Here is a 14,168-nt window from a genome sequence, read left to right as displayed (position 1 = left end):
ATTTAACATATGTAGAGACTGAAAAAGGTAAAAGGAGAAAAAAGAAAATACATACGTAAAACATAAACAAAAGCATTAGCAATATCAGGAAATAAGCGACATATAATGTTAATAAATTAAGAAAATTAAAGAAGGAAAAAAAAGCAAATCTGTACCCACATATTTATGTGAATGATAAAGAACAAGAAAACACTTCTATGTTATCAATCTCATTACTTCATATAATCAAAGATCATTGGGAACATCATCTTTTACAAATCTCAACCATTTTTCCCCATCTTTTTCAAAAACGCACACTTGATTTCTAACTCTCATGGCAATTTCTTCCATTTCGTACATTTCTCTCACAAGATCCTTCCATTTTACATTGGTTAAGTTATCTTTTTAACCAGTTGTGATTTGTTTAATCATTACTACCCTGATCATTAAAAATAAATTAAAATTTTAATAATCAGCTTGGATTCTTCTATAGTATTCAAGGTCTTGGTGAATTAATGTAGTAGTTGAGGGAATATTTACCACTATTTTATAAATTCTGGAGTGGAAAAATGCTTAAATTTAGCACCAAAGCTGTGTAACAAATGCTATCAATGTAAAAATTGCTGCAACAACTTATGAGACATAAATTAACATGGGAATGGCCATCATACACTACCATAATAACATTTTAAACCCCTAAACACTCTAGCCTTTAACGTTTAAATAGGCGTCTGACCAAATCGCAAGGTTTATTACAGATTTGTGACTAGAGAAGCTTCACACAGTGCTGAGCTGCATCTCAAATTAATCTGCAGGTTCCCAGCTTTCAGATGATGTATAAAACTCCTATATTGCATATAATGTTAACCTGCTATCTCCACATAAAGATCTACTGCCCCCCCTAAAAAAGACAAAAATGGGTCTATGGTAGGGAGGGATGGAGTGGAAAAGGGTTAGATGAAATTTTGCTCACAGCCTTTATTTTTCATACATCATATTAATCTGGAGGCACCACTGCAGACTTAGTAGTTTTGATTACATGTATGCTGCTTTAACAGATAATGGTTTGTATTAATTCAGTTGTCATATACTGGCTACACTTCATGTTCTGGTCTATTCTGCAGCCTTGTCAGGACTTTATTTTTACAATAGCAAAGCACCAACTAACAAAGCCTCGTTTCTTGTGCATTGATTGATGCCATTAGAAAGATGTGACCCTGCTCAGTGATTAGGAATAAGATTATAAACATGGGTTTTTATATTCGGGATAAATGAGCGTGATGACCACCAGCCCAACAGATGGATTTTCTTAAGGGAAAGAAAAAACCTCTCAGTTTCACACTCACAACACGGCACTTCCATCTCTCTCTGTCTCCTTCGCTCATACTCACTTGTCAGATTTCTCGCTCCCTCTCACTCACAGGCTCACCGACACATAATTGTGTGTTTTCACAAAGGGGAGAGAAGGAATGTGAGCCGCAGGCGAGCAATGTGTGTGTGTGTGTACTGTGTTCCCTCGCAGTAATCAATAGATACCGTTGGTGCGGACAAAAGATAAATTAGAACATAGTGTACGTTGGAATCTTTATTTTGATGCTATTATGTGACATTTGTGCCAGTGCTGTGCACAAGAAGCAAAAAATACTGACAAATATAATGCTTAACGAGTGTGAGGCAAAAATCCCCCTTATTTCTAAGTTAGAGATTGTAGATGTGTTTTTAATAGGAACACTTATATAACACTTTACAGTTCTATTAGGGTGTACTGTCAGCCATAGTGGGAAGAGTTACAGTGTATCCATGTTAGTGTGTGATGCAGCTATTCCTGTAATTTATATATTGGCCACCGAGGGAATGTTAGCCATGTGACCTAGATATACGAGGATGGCACAGTTTCGCCAGGTGCTCAGGGCACAGCAGCTCTCCTTGTTTTTCTTCCGGCACAAACCTTTGAGCACTTAAATATTTTAAACGCTTCTGAAAGTTTGATGGGTGCATGGATGGCAGTGACTGTAGGAAAGTGCCAGAAGAGGGGATTGTTGCTGGGGGAGGATGTACTGTATGTTACTGTAGGTCTGGAAAACATGACTGGTGGTAGTGGCAATCACCTTATCATTAGCGGGTGGTCAGAAAAGTAATCAACAATTTTGATTAGTCATTTCGAACATTTATGAGGAAAAATGTCTTTCAGCTTCTCCGATTCACTGCTTTTCTAGTTTATTAATGCAAATTTAATATCTGTTGGTCAGACGAAGCAATTAGTAGACGTCACCGTATTGTCTGACTTTTTATCAGCTAAAAGTGTAATGGATGAATCAGAAAAATAATTGGCAGATGAATTGATAACAAAAATGATTGTTAGTTGCAGCCCTGTACTGATAGCTTGCTCGGTGTATCTCTATTTTTGTGCTGTGTCAGTCTTCGAAAATGGATTACACAGTGAATGTGGATCACTGCAAACAGTAATTAGCAGTTTGAGACTATGAGAAAGTTTTCACGTCTCTAAATGCCTGCGCAGAAACTTGTAAAAGAGAAAAAATATTACAATAATTAATTGAAATATGTCCCGTTGGACTCATATAGATGAACGCTGGTGTGCAAAAGGGTTGCACCAACAAATACTGGGGAGTTTGCAGTGAAGTGAGCAATGTGTCTGATTTATATTTTACAGTAGGTGCTTCTGGCTAATGCTTTCACACAGAGCATCTGTAAGTGTCGTCACTGGTGCTTTACTCAGCACCATTTTGACAGGACGCACAGCCTTTGGTGAACATATATTATGCATTGTTCATTTGACTTCATTAACAACTATCAAAGTCATTTAAGAATACATTTCTTAGATGAGATACCAATCAAGCAAATGTTTCATTTGTAACCAGGTTGGCACTTACGACTGATGGATCTAAGAATATGTTTCTTGTCAGATGTATGTCTGGAATACAGCAGCTTGACGAAATAAAGGAGTCACAAAGGACTCCTCAAAGCTAAGACAGATTGAGGTGCTGCTGAATTGAGGGCATTAAATTTTTAAAAGAGCTAATCAAACTGTAATCTTTTTTTTTCCTAACCCAGGAGACACAGTTTGAAGGGATGATACAGTCTCTGAATGACATAACACAACCTTCTAGGTATTACATAACTGTGGTGAGAGCTGCTAAATGGAAGGCTACATTCACGCTGCAGCTGGAAGTGTCCCTGTTCTGATTACATGCCCCTCCTGTGTGACACAGGTCTGATGTTTTCTGGGAGATTTTGTTTTTACTTTTCCTTTGGAAACAAAGTCGGGCCCTGAATCTGCTCCACATCAGATGTAACTCCAGTCTGAAGTGTCAGATAGGAAGTCATGTGGTTTTTATCATCTTTCTCCATGTGACAGCTCATTGTCCATCTGGCCAGAAAAAAAAAAACTGAGGACAACTTCGGCATGCAGCCAGTGGAGAGATAACAATATTACAAATTTTAATTGATTTACTCTGTTATTAACCATTTAGACTTGTAATGTTATCGGTCAGAATTGAGCACAGAAGTGTGCAGTGTGAAGTTTTTGTTTAGTGAGGCTGACATGTTGAATTTTTATATGTAAAGTGGTCATGATGATTATTCATTTGCTCACAGTTGACATATCTGTACTCTACAGAAACCCATTTCTGCAAGTGTGATGAACAGAAAAAAAATCATGTTAAGAGAGAAGCTTTGAGAAGCTTTCTCAAAAATAAAAATGTAGTCTCTAAAAATAATGAGCTTTCTCAAAATATGACTTATTGTTTCTCATTACTTTTTCGATATTAATGTAACCGGTGGACTCTACTGATGTCTGCATTGTTTAGATATAAAGACGCAACCATGGATATCTTTGGAGGCATTCAGATTATATTAGCATAAAATGAACTTATAAACAGCTTAACAGTGCTAAAACACAGAAATGACCACAAGAGCAATGTCGCTTACCTCTCCCATGGAATACAACAGCAGAAGGAGAGAGGCAAGCGGGAGACACCCTTTAATAGGCGGGGTACCCCCAAAGGTGAGCGTAGGGGTACAAAAACTGGGTTTCAAATGTTCCACATATTGAGCATGGAGCAAATTTTATGGAGTTATAATACTCAACATAACATTGACTTGTCACACATACAACTGCAGTGTAATTGACTCTGTTACTTTAAGTCAAAAGTTGAGGCATCCTCTCATTTTTTTGAGAAAGTTTCTTATTATTTTGGGATACTTAGTTATTATTTTGAGAACGTTTTTTTTTTTTTGTATTATTTTGCAAAAGAACTCATAATGTTTAGAACGTTTCTCATTATTTAGAGTCCCTGAAAGTCATTATTTCCAGATACTATGTCAGATACTAAGTAATTATTTCCAGATACTAAGTCATTATTTCCAGACACTATGTCATTATTTCCAGATACTATGTCAGATACTAAGTCATTATTTCCAGATACTATGTCAGATACTAAGTAATTATTTCCAGATACTAAGTCATTATTTTCAGATACTAAGTCATTATTTCCAGATACTATGTTGGATACTAAGTCATTATTTCCAGATACTAAGTCATTATTTTCAGATATTAAGTCATTATTTCCAGATACTAAGTCATTATTTCCAGATACTAAGTCATTATTTTCAGATATTAAGTCATTATTTCCAGATACTATGTCAGATACTAAGTCATTATTTCCAGATACTAAGTCATTATTTTCAGATACTAAGTCATTATTTCCAGATACTATGTCATTATTTCCAGATACTATATCAGATACTAAGTCATTATTTCCAGATACTATGTCATTATTTCCAGATACTTTGTCAGATACTAAGTCATTATTTTCAGATATTAAGTCATTATTTCCAGATACTTTGTCAGATACTAAGTCATTATTTTCAGATATTAAGTCATTTTTCCAGATACTATGTCAGATACTAAGTCATTATTTCCAGATATTAAGTCATTATTTCCAGATACTAAGTCATTATTTCCAGATATTAAGTCATTATTTCCAGATACTAAGTCATTATTTCCAGATATTAAGTCATTATTTTCAGATACTAAGTCATTATTTCCAGATATTAAGTCATTATTTCCAGATACTAAGTCATTATTTCCAGATACTATGTCAGATACTAAGTCATTATTTCCAGATACTTTGTCAGATACTAAGTCATTATTTTCAGATACTAAGTCATTATTTCCAGATATTATGTCATTATTTCCAGATACTTTGTCATTATTTCCAGATACTAAATCAGTATTTTCAGATACTAATTTATTATCTTATTTTTATAATTTTGAGATACGCAGTGATTTTTTTGAGATATCAAGTTATTATTTTGAGAAAGTTCCTCATAATAGTAATTTAACCTGATCTTTTTTTTTAAATCACACTGGCGGAAATGGGCTTCCATCATATCCCAATTTAAGGGTAAAAAAATCCTTCATAAAAACCAAAAAGCTTAATCAAAAAAATTAATTCATAAATACTGTAACAGAAAAGCAGTTACTGGGCGCAGGCACTGTAAATGGCTGGAGCATAAAAGGAGACATTAGCAGACACCAAGACATCACCCAGCAGCTGCAGCAGCAAATACTTAGCTGGGTAAAGTAAATCATTGATCGCAGGCATTTTAGTGGGCAGTAAGCCCCTTGATAAGAGTCGCTCTGTTCCCCAAACTGTCAGCAGCACAGACACAAATTTCCACTTCTGGCTCGAAGTACACCTTTGTGGCTGACGAAATGTCCAATAAATGGTGCTGTGAAATTTGCGGGTAAGGTGGGGCAAACAATATTACTGTATTCTTCTAAAAAGGTGTCCTTAAGCGACATAATTAGAGTGAGCAAGCATGAGGCAGTAACAGAGAAAAAGGACGAGGCGGTGGCACTGACAGGTTTAATTGACTGCCTTATTGCAAAGGGTGCATTGGATACAGCGCATACTTAATGCCATGAATAAGTGTAGCATCGCAGTCAGTTTGGCTTCCCTTCCTTTCAGGCACATTTCCTGTCAGGTTAGACCTCGGGGGCAGGAAGCTCTGACTGCCGCTTGTACTGGGTTAGTTTGTTTTTAACTGCAACAGGTAGCTGTTGGATTGGTTTTTCACATCCTTGCATCATCCTCAGTGAGGCTTCCATTAATGCATTCATGAGTGATGCATCTTTGTTCATTTTCTGGGGAGTAAAACTGTGTGTGAATTGGTAACCTACAGCTTCAATGATGGAAAAGTTATGGTGAGACTGTGTGCTTAATTAGATTTCTTGTTTTTTACATTACGGTACATTAAAAGCATTTTTTCGGTGACAACTCTAACCCTAGTTTTTATCTTCTCTTTTCCAGTTATCCAGCTGTGTGTGAGTTCCTACAGAGCAATAACCTATTATCAATTATCCGAGCACATGAAGCACAAGATGCAGGGTATGTTTTCCCTACGACACACGTTAAAAAACAACAATATCCACACATGCAATAGATGAATAATAACAAATATAACAACAAGCTGTACCTTTCTTCTGCCTTTGCCTTCACTTGACTGGCGTGAAGCTACCGGATGTACCGTAAAAGTCAGACCACTGGATTCCCATCGCTCATTACCATCTTCTCAGCACCAAACTACCTGGATGTTTACAACAACAAAGGTCAGAAAATCTCTGCATTTTATACCCGTCCTCTCTCAGTTTACAGTTTCATTTGTTGTTCTGTCATCTGTTATATCTGTGTCATATTTCTGCACAGTAACGATGGCTCTGGGTGATATTAAGCTATATAAAATGAATCTTTTTACTGTTGAAAACACTGTATTATTCCCATACATCGTATAATTTAAATGGCTACTTAAAAGAGACAAGAGTAAACAGTAAAACCTGGTGTTGTGAAAGAGAGGTGCCCCAGTTTCCATCCATACAAACACCTTCATCTCTGGCATTTTAACTGCATCTGGGTTAGATTTCATTAAAAAACGCTTCCAACAAAATGACTACTATGGGCTCCGCTGACTTACTGATTTAAATGGTTTTAACGGCACAAAGTAGAGTTTAGAGGTTAATGCATCTGCATTTAGCTTGCGAGCAGGCATAAGAATGCATCAGGGAGCCTCCGTTTGTTTGTGTTCTCAGATCTGTGTCTTGGTTGCTATGGGCTATGGGAGATGGGGAGCGTGGGAGGGACTGTCGGCATCGCTGACTATCTCCATGTGGCTTTATCCCTCTTGATGTAACAGTGTCAGCAATCCTTGGCCTCAGCTGGGCCATCTAGTGGTTGAATATCTCATTTTCCGCTCTGTCTCACACACACTGCTGTACACAAACATACACAGAACATGAATACATTTGAAGAGGGCACCCATGAAACTTTATTGTTTTTTGAGCACTGTTCAGTCGTCGTGCAGTAAGAATAGATTTATATGCCACATTATAACTTTTCTTTTAAGCAAACGTTATTAAAAAAATTATCTGATTCTATTAAATATTTCTTATTAAAGTGGTGTGATCTTTTTCAGAGCAGGCTATTAACAGGACAGGATGGATTTTACTCTACTGTCTCCCCTCTGCTTCCCCAACAGCTGCTGTACTGAAATACGAAAACAACGTCATGAACATCCGGCAGTTCAACTGCTCACCCCATCCCTACTGGCTGCCCAACTTCATGGATGTCTTCACCTGGTCTCTGCCATTTGTTGGAGAGAAAGGTAAACGTTAATAATAGAGGAATAGAGGTGTTTTTAATACACCACGTCCTATTCTGTCATGTTTGGCGCTTACTGCTTAATGACTTCACCTCCATCCTGCGCTGTTTCTTCCCCAGTCACAGAAATGCTGGTGAATGTGCTGAGCATCTGCTCCGATGATGAACTCATGATGAATGAGGAGGATGAGATCTTTGATGGTACGATGTTTTGTAAATAATGATTCAATACTCTGTTATTTATATGTGTCATTAGTATATTGTGGGTCCAGTTTATTTATATAGCACATTCCTGTTTAAAAACAACCAGAGTTGAAAAAAGGCATAATTACTGCAGTAAAAGGCAATGGGAAAATACAAGGCAACATCATAATATATGTCCAAATCTGAAACAGACACAGAATATTATAAAACACTATTATTAAAACCATTAAGAGCAACCAAAGGCTACTGAAAACATGCCCATCTTGAGTTTTGTTGTAAAAGTGTCAGTGGAAGGTAAGCAGAAGGCTATGTCATAGCTTGGAGCTGCCACTGCAAAGTCTCCCTTACCACACTAAAACTAGATCTTTCATGGAATTATTTATTTGTTTTAATTTAATTAACCTTAATTCGGCCAGATAAAACCTCTTGAGATTAAAAATCTCCTTTTCAAGAGTGTCCTGGTCAAGACAGGCAGCAACATAAATTACAGACAGACAACATAGAACAAAAATACAGAATAAAAATGTAAAACAAGCAATATAAAACACAAAATAAGATTACGACAATGAAACGCCAAAAATCGTGTTAATATATACTAAAAGTGAACCATACAACGCAAAAAAACGGCAACTACACGTGATTACAAAGACCAGCTAAGACACACTGTGACATTGGTATATAGGAAATTGTGTACAAAAATCCTGCAATAGCACTTTGAAATGGCCGAGAGGAAACAATGAGTACAACTTTAAGTCCTTCTGCAGAGGATTCCACATATAAGGAGCTGCACCCCCAGTACAGACAATAAAAACATGTTCTGAGAACGAAGAGCATAGCCATTTTCAAGTTTTTGGTGGAAGTATGCCAAGAATAGCTTTGTAAATAAGAGAATGCCAATGAAAACGTATACGAAATTGTAAGACCCAAGCATACAGGATACAGTGATGAGTTAGTGGCTTACAGTTGAGATTTGAGCTGCACTTGAGCTGGAATTTGGGCTTCTTTCCTTTACCAACAGGTATGGTAGAGAATAAGGTGCAAAATTATTCTCGTTTTCATGCACTTGTATGACGGTGTTGTCTTTTAACACTGGCCTAAATGCAGTCAATTGCCATATGATCTTGATTTGTGTTTATTATGTAAAACTTAACAGTCGCTTATCAGGAAAAAGATAAAGATTTGTGCTGTGTTGCATTACCTAACGAAGACAATGTTTATTGCCATCAGATTGCCACAATGTTTATTGCCATTATTTCCTCTCAGCCATAAACACATTTTCTGATTCATATAGTCCATGATAACGCACATCCAAATGATAAACATCAGGTGCTAGACAAGAGATCATGTGAAAGATGGAAACACAGAGTCCGCACATTAGAGCACAGTCACATGGGCATGTAATTACAGTATCTGATGCATTACAATGGCCTATAATAACAGTATGTATTGCAATGGTATTCTAGGTATCAAGAAACATACAGTATATTTTGTGTTATAGGACCCTACAGCAAGTTTCTCATGTATTATATGGGCTGAAGTTTTAATGGCGGCATCTGTTATATCAGAGACAGTAATGGCAGTATGTATTTGTATTTCTTTGCAGCCAATGCAGCTGCAGCACGCAAGGAGGTGATCAGAAACAAGATCCGTGCTATTGGGAAAATGGCCAAAATGTTCTCGGTCCTCAGGTAGAGTTCATGTTTGTGTGTGTGTGTGTACATGTGTATAAAGGGAGTGTGTGTGTGTGTACACTGTTATCAAAATGGGGGCATAAAGTTTTTGTCTCCACTTTGTTAAGGGTTCGGTGAAGTTTTATGACCTGTTTGCCTGCCTCTGTTTCCTGCAGAGAGGAGAGTGAAAATGTGTTGACGCTTAAAGGCCTGACGCCCACTGGCATGCTGCCGAGCGGGGTTCTCTCTGGAGGCAGACAGACACTGCAGAGTGGTGAGTACAAGGCTCAGCATGAAGCCTTTTCTCTCCCCTTTACTCCATCTTTTTTTTGTTTCATTTCTTCATCACGTCCCAGTCTTACCACTGTTCTTACTTCTCTTTCTCTGTCTCTTTCTCTTTTCTGACTTGTTTTTTAGTCTCTTTGATCACATTTAACCCCCAAAATAATCATTTGTGTATCAATTACTCATCCTGTGTTAACTTGAATTTGTAAAGGAAACATTCTTCTCGCATGCCTCCATGGTGAACGAAAAATCCAAAAATGAGACAATTCTTGATGAATTGAAGTCATAAAGGGACATGTTTAACAAAAGCAAAACTGTACCAAAACATCTGACAACAAACACTCAAAACACCTCTTGCAGTATAATCCAAGCCTCATTTATCCAGTCGTATGCTCAGTATTTCCCAAACAAATGCATTTTCATTAAAACTTTACTATTTCAAATGCTGTGTTTAAAATCGTACTTTTAGCAAGAATGCATGTGTTTAGGAAATACTGAGCATACGACTGGATAAATGGATTATACTGCACGAGTTGTGTGAGAGTTTGTAAACAGATGTTTGATAGTTTTGCTGTTGTTAAACATGGACCCCTATGACTTCAATTCATCATGACTTTTCTACTTTTTGGATTTGTCATTTACCAGAGAGGCATGCAAGAAAAACAAGGTTTTCTTTGGCAACTGAAGGTAACACAGGGTTAGTAACTGATATACAAATGGTCATTTGGGGAGGGGGGGGGGGGGGTGAAGTATTCCTTTAAGCTGTGAAAAAGGAACCTAAGTCAACAACACAACTGCTTCTTCAAAGTTCTGCCTGCAGTAACACATTACAGTGTAATATAGTGTAAAACCTGCATTGTATAGATTCCATCACCAGACAAAGATGGAAGTCACTCCTAGATCCATGCCTTGACTATAAACATAAATTCACACATAAACTTTACATTAAGCATTTTTTTTAATCTATAGGTGGCAAAACTCACACCAACATAGTCGTATCAGCTCGCCAAGTTGTTACAGCACATTTGTTGACCTACAATTGCCCACTTACACATCCAGCAAATACAGAACAACAGAACAACATGGGAATCCAATGTGATTCCCAGTTCTCACTTTCTAAAGTCTATTATTCACTTACTTTTTAGTGAGAGTTCAATGCTGATTTACAGTGGGATTGGCAGGACAAGCAACCACAAAGAGCCATTTGATTCAGTGTTAAAGGTATTTTTAAATCAAAGTTTGGCTGTCTCCAACCCAATGATTGTGCTTGTGCACAAAACCTTGGTGGGATCAATGACTGATCACTACTGGTGTCGACAGAGAGCAATGTCTTCTTCACACTGACCTGAGGTCATTTCTGTCCTCTTACATAAATTCTCTTACAGGCTCCACTCAACCTCTCGCTCTTTCTGTCTCAATCTATCTGTCCCGCTCTCTCTCTCTCTCTATGGATTTGTCTTTTTTATTTTTCACATCTAACCCAAGATTGACACTAATTCTCTCAGTATTAATGCATGGCATTCTTGAGTTGGCCTGCATTGCCAGTGAACATGTACTATATCCCATCTGGCCTAACACGAGCCGCCTTTTTCGCTGGGGCTGCATTTTACATTTGCATGGCTTTATCAGGAGTAACCTGCTCCCCTCCTCCCCCCCTCAGCCACCATTGAAGCCATTGAAGCCATCGAGACGACTGATGAGGACGGAGAAGGTAAACCTGTGCCCCATCTTCCACCCCTCTAAACATACTGTCAGGGTTTCCTGCCACAGAGGCCACCTTCCACTAACAGTTCATTCACAAAAGAGCTCACACAACAACGACTCCATCAAGCAACATTTCACGGGACGGTCCGATGCTGCTTTGGCTGGCACTTTACTTTGCAGTAACATTAATTAAAACAGAAAACCAAACAAGTTAATTGGTTTTTAAATCTTAGAAAGAGAACTGAAAGAGATATTTCATAAAAGTTGGAATGAAATAATTGGTCATCTGTACTGTAGGGAGAGGATTTTTCAGGAACTGTTTTCTAATGGGCACCTGAGTACTTAAGAGGGAAAACAACTCACAATTGGCAGCATTTGCAAGGTGGGAACCTGGTGAGGGATCATATTTTTGTTACTGTTTGGTCGAGACAAATTTACCGAGGGAGGAGTGAACTGAGAACATAAATTGTCGCACACGTAAAGGGTACCTTCGATAGGTTTTAACTCTGACCCTTTATTCCCATGTTTTGTGTCTCAGTGACTGACACTTTTAGAAATGGGTCCAGTATTGAGCGAGAGGGCTGAATCCAGTGGCAGCAAATCAGGCTGAAATGTAACCACTCAGGGCATTTGGCACCCTCAATGCACGTCTACTTAAAGTGCTTGTTTTTGTCACTGACAGGCTCAAATTATTTTAAATGTCTGCCAACATAATAGAAAGGATTCCTACAGTGATAGACCTTTTTGTTAAGAGTAAGATCCTTTTTGTTTAACCAGAAACAGCCTCGAAATCACTATCGCCAAACCCATCAGACTCCATTTAAGTTAACAGTACCGCTAGAACGCCTTACACTTTGCCTCAGTGATTTACATCCATACTAGTTATCTAGCCTATATTAGCTAACGCACATAACATTTCCTATCACTCACTAAAACCGCAGCTTCCTGTCTGTTTCTTTTACACCTTCACAAGGATTATTTCTTACTGATGTTAATGGTTTCATCTCCAAATTAAAGTGGGCCGTCTCAACAGAGATATTGCTGGCTAACATTAGCCGAACAAAGTGCAAATGCTAACTTAGTTTACTGACAAAGTAACATGTATAGGCAAATTATAAAGGTCCAGATCAATAATAATTTGGCGTCACCTCCTGTCATTAATATTAGAAACATTATGGAGATAGTTGGCTAAGGTTAGCCCTCCTTAATATTACTTAATATCATTAACAGTTTAAAGGTTGATTAATATTATTTTTAAGATTTTTCGTTTTATCTTTGATCATTGTAAAACACACTTCATTCAAAGTTGACGGGAATAAAGTAAAACTCACAAATACAGTCTTGATTCGTCTTCTTATTGTTCCAACAATCACCAGCTCTGGTTTGGTTGAAATTAACCCTTAATTCACTCGGTTATATGTGAAAATATGCTGACTCTATACACAATAAAATTACTTTTTATTTAAAAGGAGTCTGGTGGCTTTGACAATGGTGATTTCGCAGTGATGTCTGGTTAAACAAAAAAGACTGTAAGAAAAAGGTCTATCTCTGTAGGGATCCTTTCCACAAACTGTCAGACACTTAGAGTAACAATCTGAGCCTTTCAGTGGCAAAAACAAGCACTTTTGGTGAACATACATTGCGGTTGCATATACCTCGAGCGCAGCCCTTTTTTTTTGCAGCTGTCGGCCCTCTCACTCATTACTTGACCAATTTTAAAAACCTTTGTTCTAACTAATCACTTACACACAAACACACGGAAAAATATGGTCTGGGTTTACAACTACCAAAGGTGCCCTTTAATACACTCCTGTTCCAGGTTCGTCCATATGTATCAATCTCCTCCTCTCACCCCCACCCACTGCCTACACGACCACAGATCAGTGTAGCACTAACAATGACTCTAGCACATATTTGAAATTGGTCATCCCAAACTGGGAGGAAAAGAGGAAAGAATGCTAAATAAGGAAAGAACAGCTTTTCAAGGCAAGTTCATGATAAATTAAAACACTGCAAAGTCAAGTGCTGCTAAGAGATGCATGACTACAATACTTCATTGTTTTTGGTTTGGCTTGTAAATGGCCTCCATCTGGTTCCAAAAAAGTGTTGCATGCACAAGAACAAAAAAGCAGACCAGAGCATCGACATGAAATATGCATCCAGAAGCCTCAGTTCCTCGTGATCGTGTCTGAGGTAATCATCGTTCACTACCCAAGAAGGTTCAGGATGGGACAGCAGTTTACAGCACTGACACTATATTTTTACTTACATGTATATCTTATTTGAAATAATCAGTGGTATGGTACCCTCACAACGAGGGTAAGTTAATTGAGTCTGGGTTGGCTACATTTCTTTTACCATATGTGTTTGGATAAAGCTTCAAGTCATGACACAGTACACTATAGACATCTATGAAGGACTAAATATGTAAAAAAGGATATCAGTTGTGGTTTGGGAAGTTTTACTTTACAACTTAATTTCTTTACTTTTTTTTCTTAGTGTTTTTGGGAAAAAGTCATACAGCTGGTGTCACAAGGAGTCCGTCAAGTGTCAAATTGCAACAGCTTCTACTTTGCTATTTTACTAATGTCAGTTTCAGAGATACTAAACTGTATATACCTGTGGTATGTCACCCTGTGCAAATCAA

The 14,168-nt window shown here is 37.7% G+C and overlaps 1 protein-coding gene across 2 annotated transcripts in view; it reads left to right on the top strand.

Moving 5' to 3' along the window:
- The window catches only part of ppp3ca (protein phosphatase 3, catalytic subunit, alpha isozyme), a 37,882-nt gene that overhangs the window by 18,630 nt on the left and 5,084 nt on the right, over positions 1-14,168 (top strand). Inside the window, exons 7-13 of one of the 2 annotated variants that reach the window (XM_049591957.1) lie at positions 6,315-6,392; positions 6,519-6,613; positions 7,537-7,662; positions 7,779-7,859; positions 9,466-9,550; positions 9,709-9,806; positions 11,478-11,528. In XM_049591957.1, coding sequence (XP_049447914.1) covers positions 6,315-6,392; positions 6,519-6,613; positions 7,537-7,662; positions 7,779-7,859; positions 9,466-9,550; positions 9,709-9,806; positions 11,478-11,528 — 614 coding nt within the window. The remainder of the gene's footprint in view (positions 1-6,314; positions 6,393-6,518; positions 6,614-7,536; positions 7,663-7,778; positions 7,860-9,465; positions 9,551-9,708; positions 9,807-11,477; positions 11,529-14,168) is intronic. The other variant, XM_049591958.1, reaches the window with a different exon arrangement.

Source organism: Epinephelus fuscoguttatus, linkage group LG12 (genome assembly GCF_011397635.1).
Source record: "Epinephelus fuscoguttatus linkage group LG12, E.fuscoguttatus.final_Chr_v1".
In the NCBI taxonomy this organism is placed as follows: domain Eukaryota; kingdom Metazoa; phylum Chordata; class Actinopteri; order Perciformes; family Serranidae; genus Epinephelus; species Epinephelus fuscoguttatus.
The sequence above is the reverse complement of the archived record's forward strand: the minus strand, read 5'-3'. Positions and strand labels throughout refer to the sequence as shown.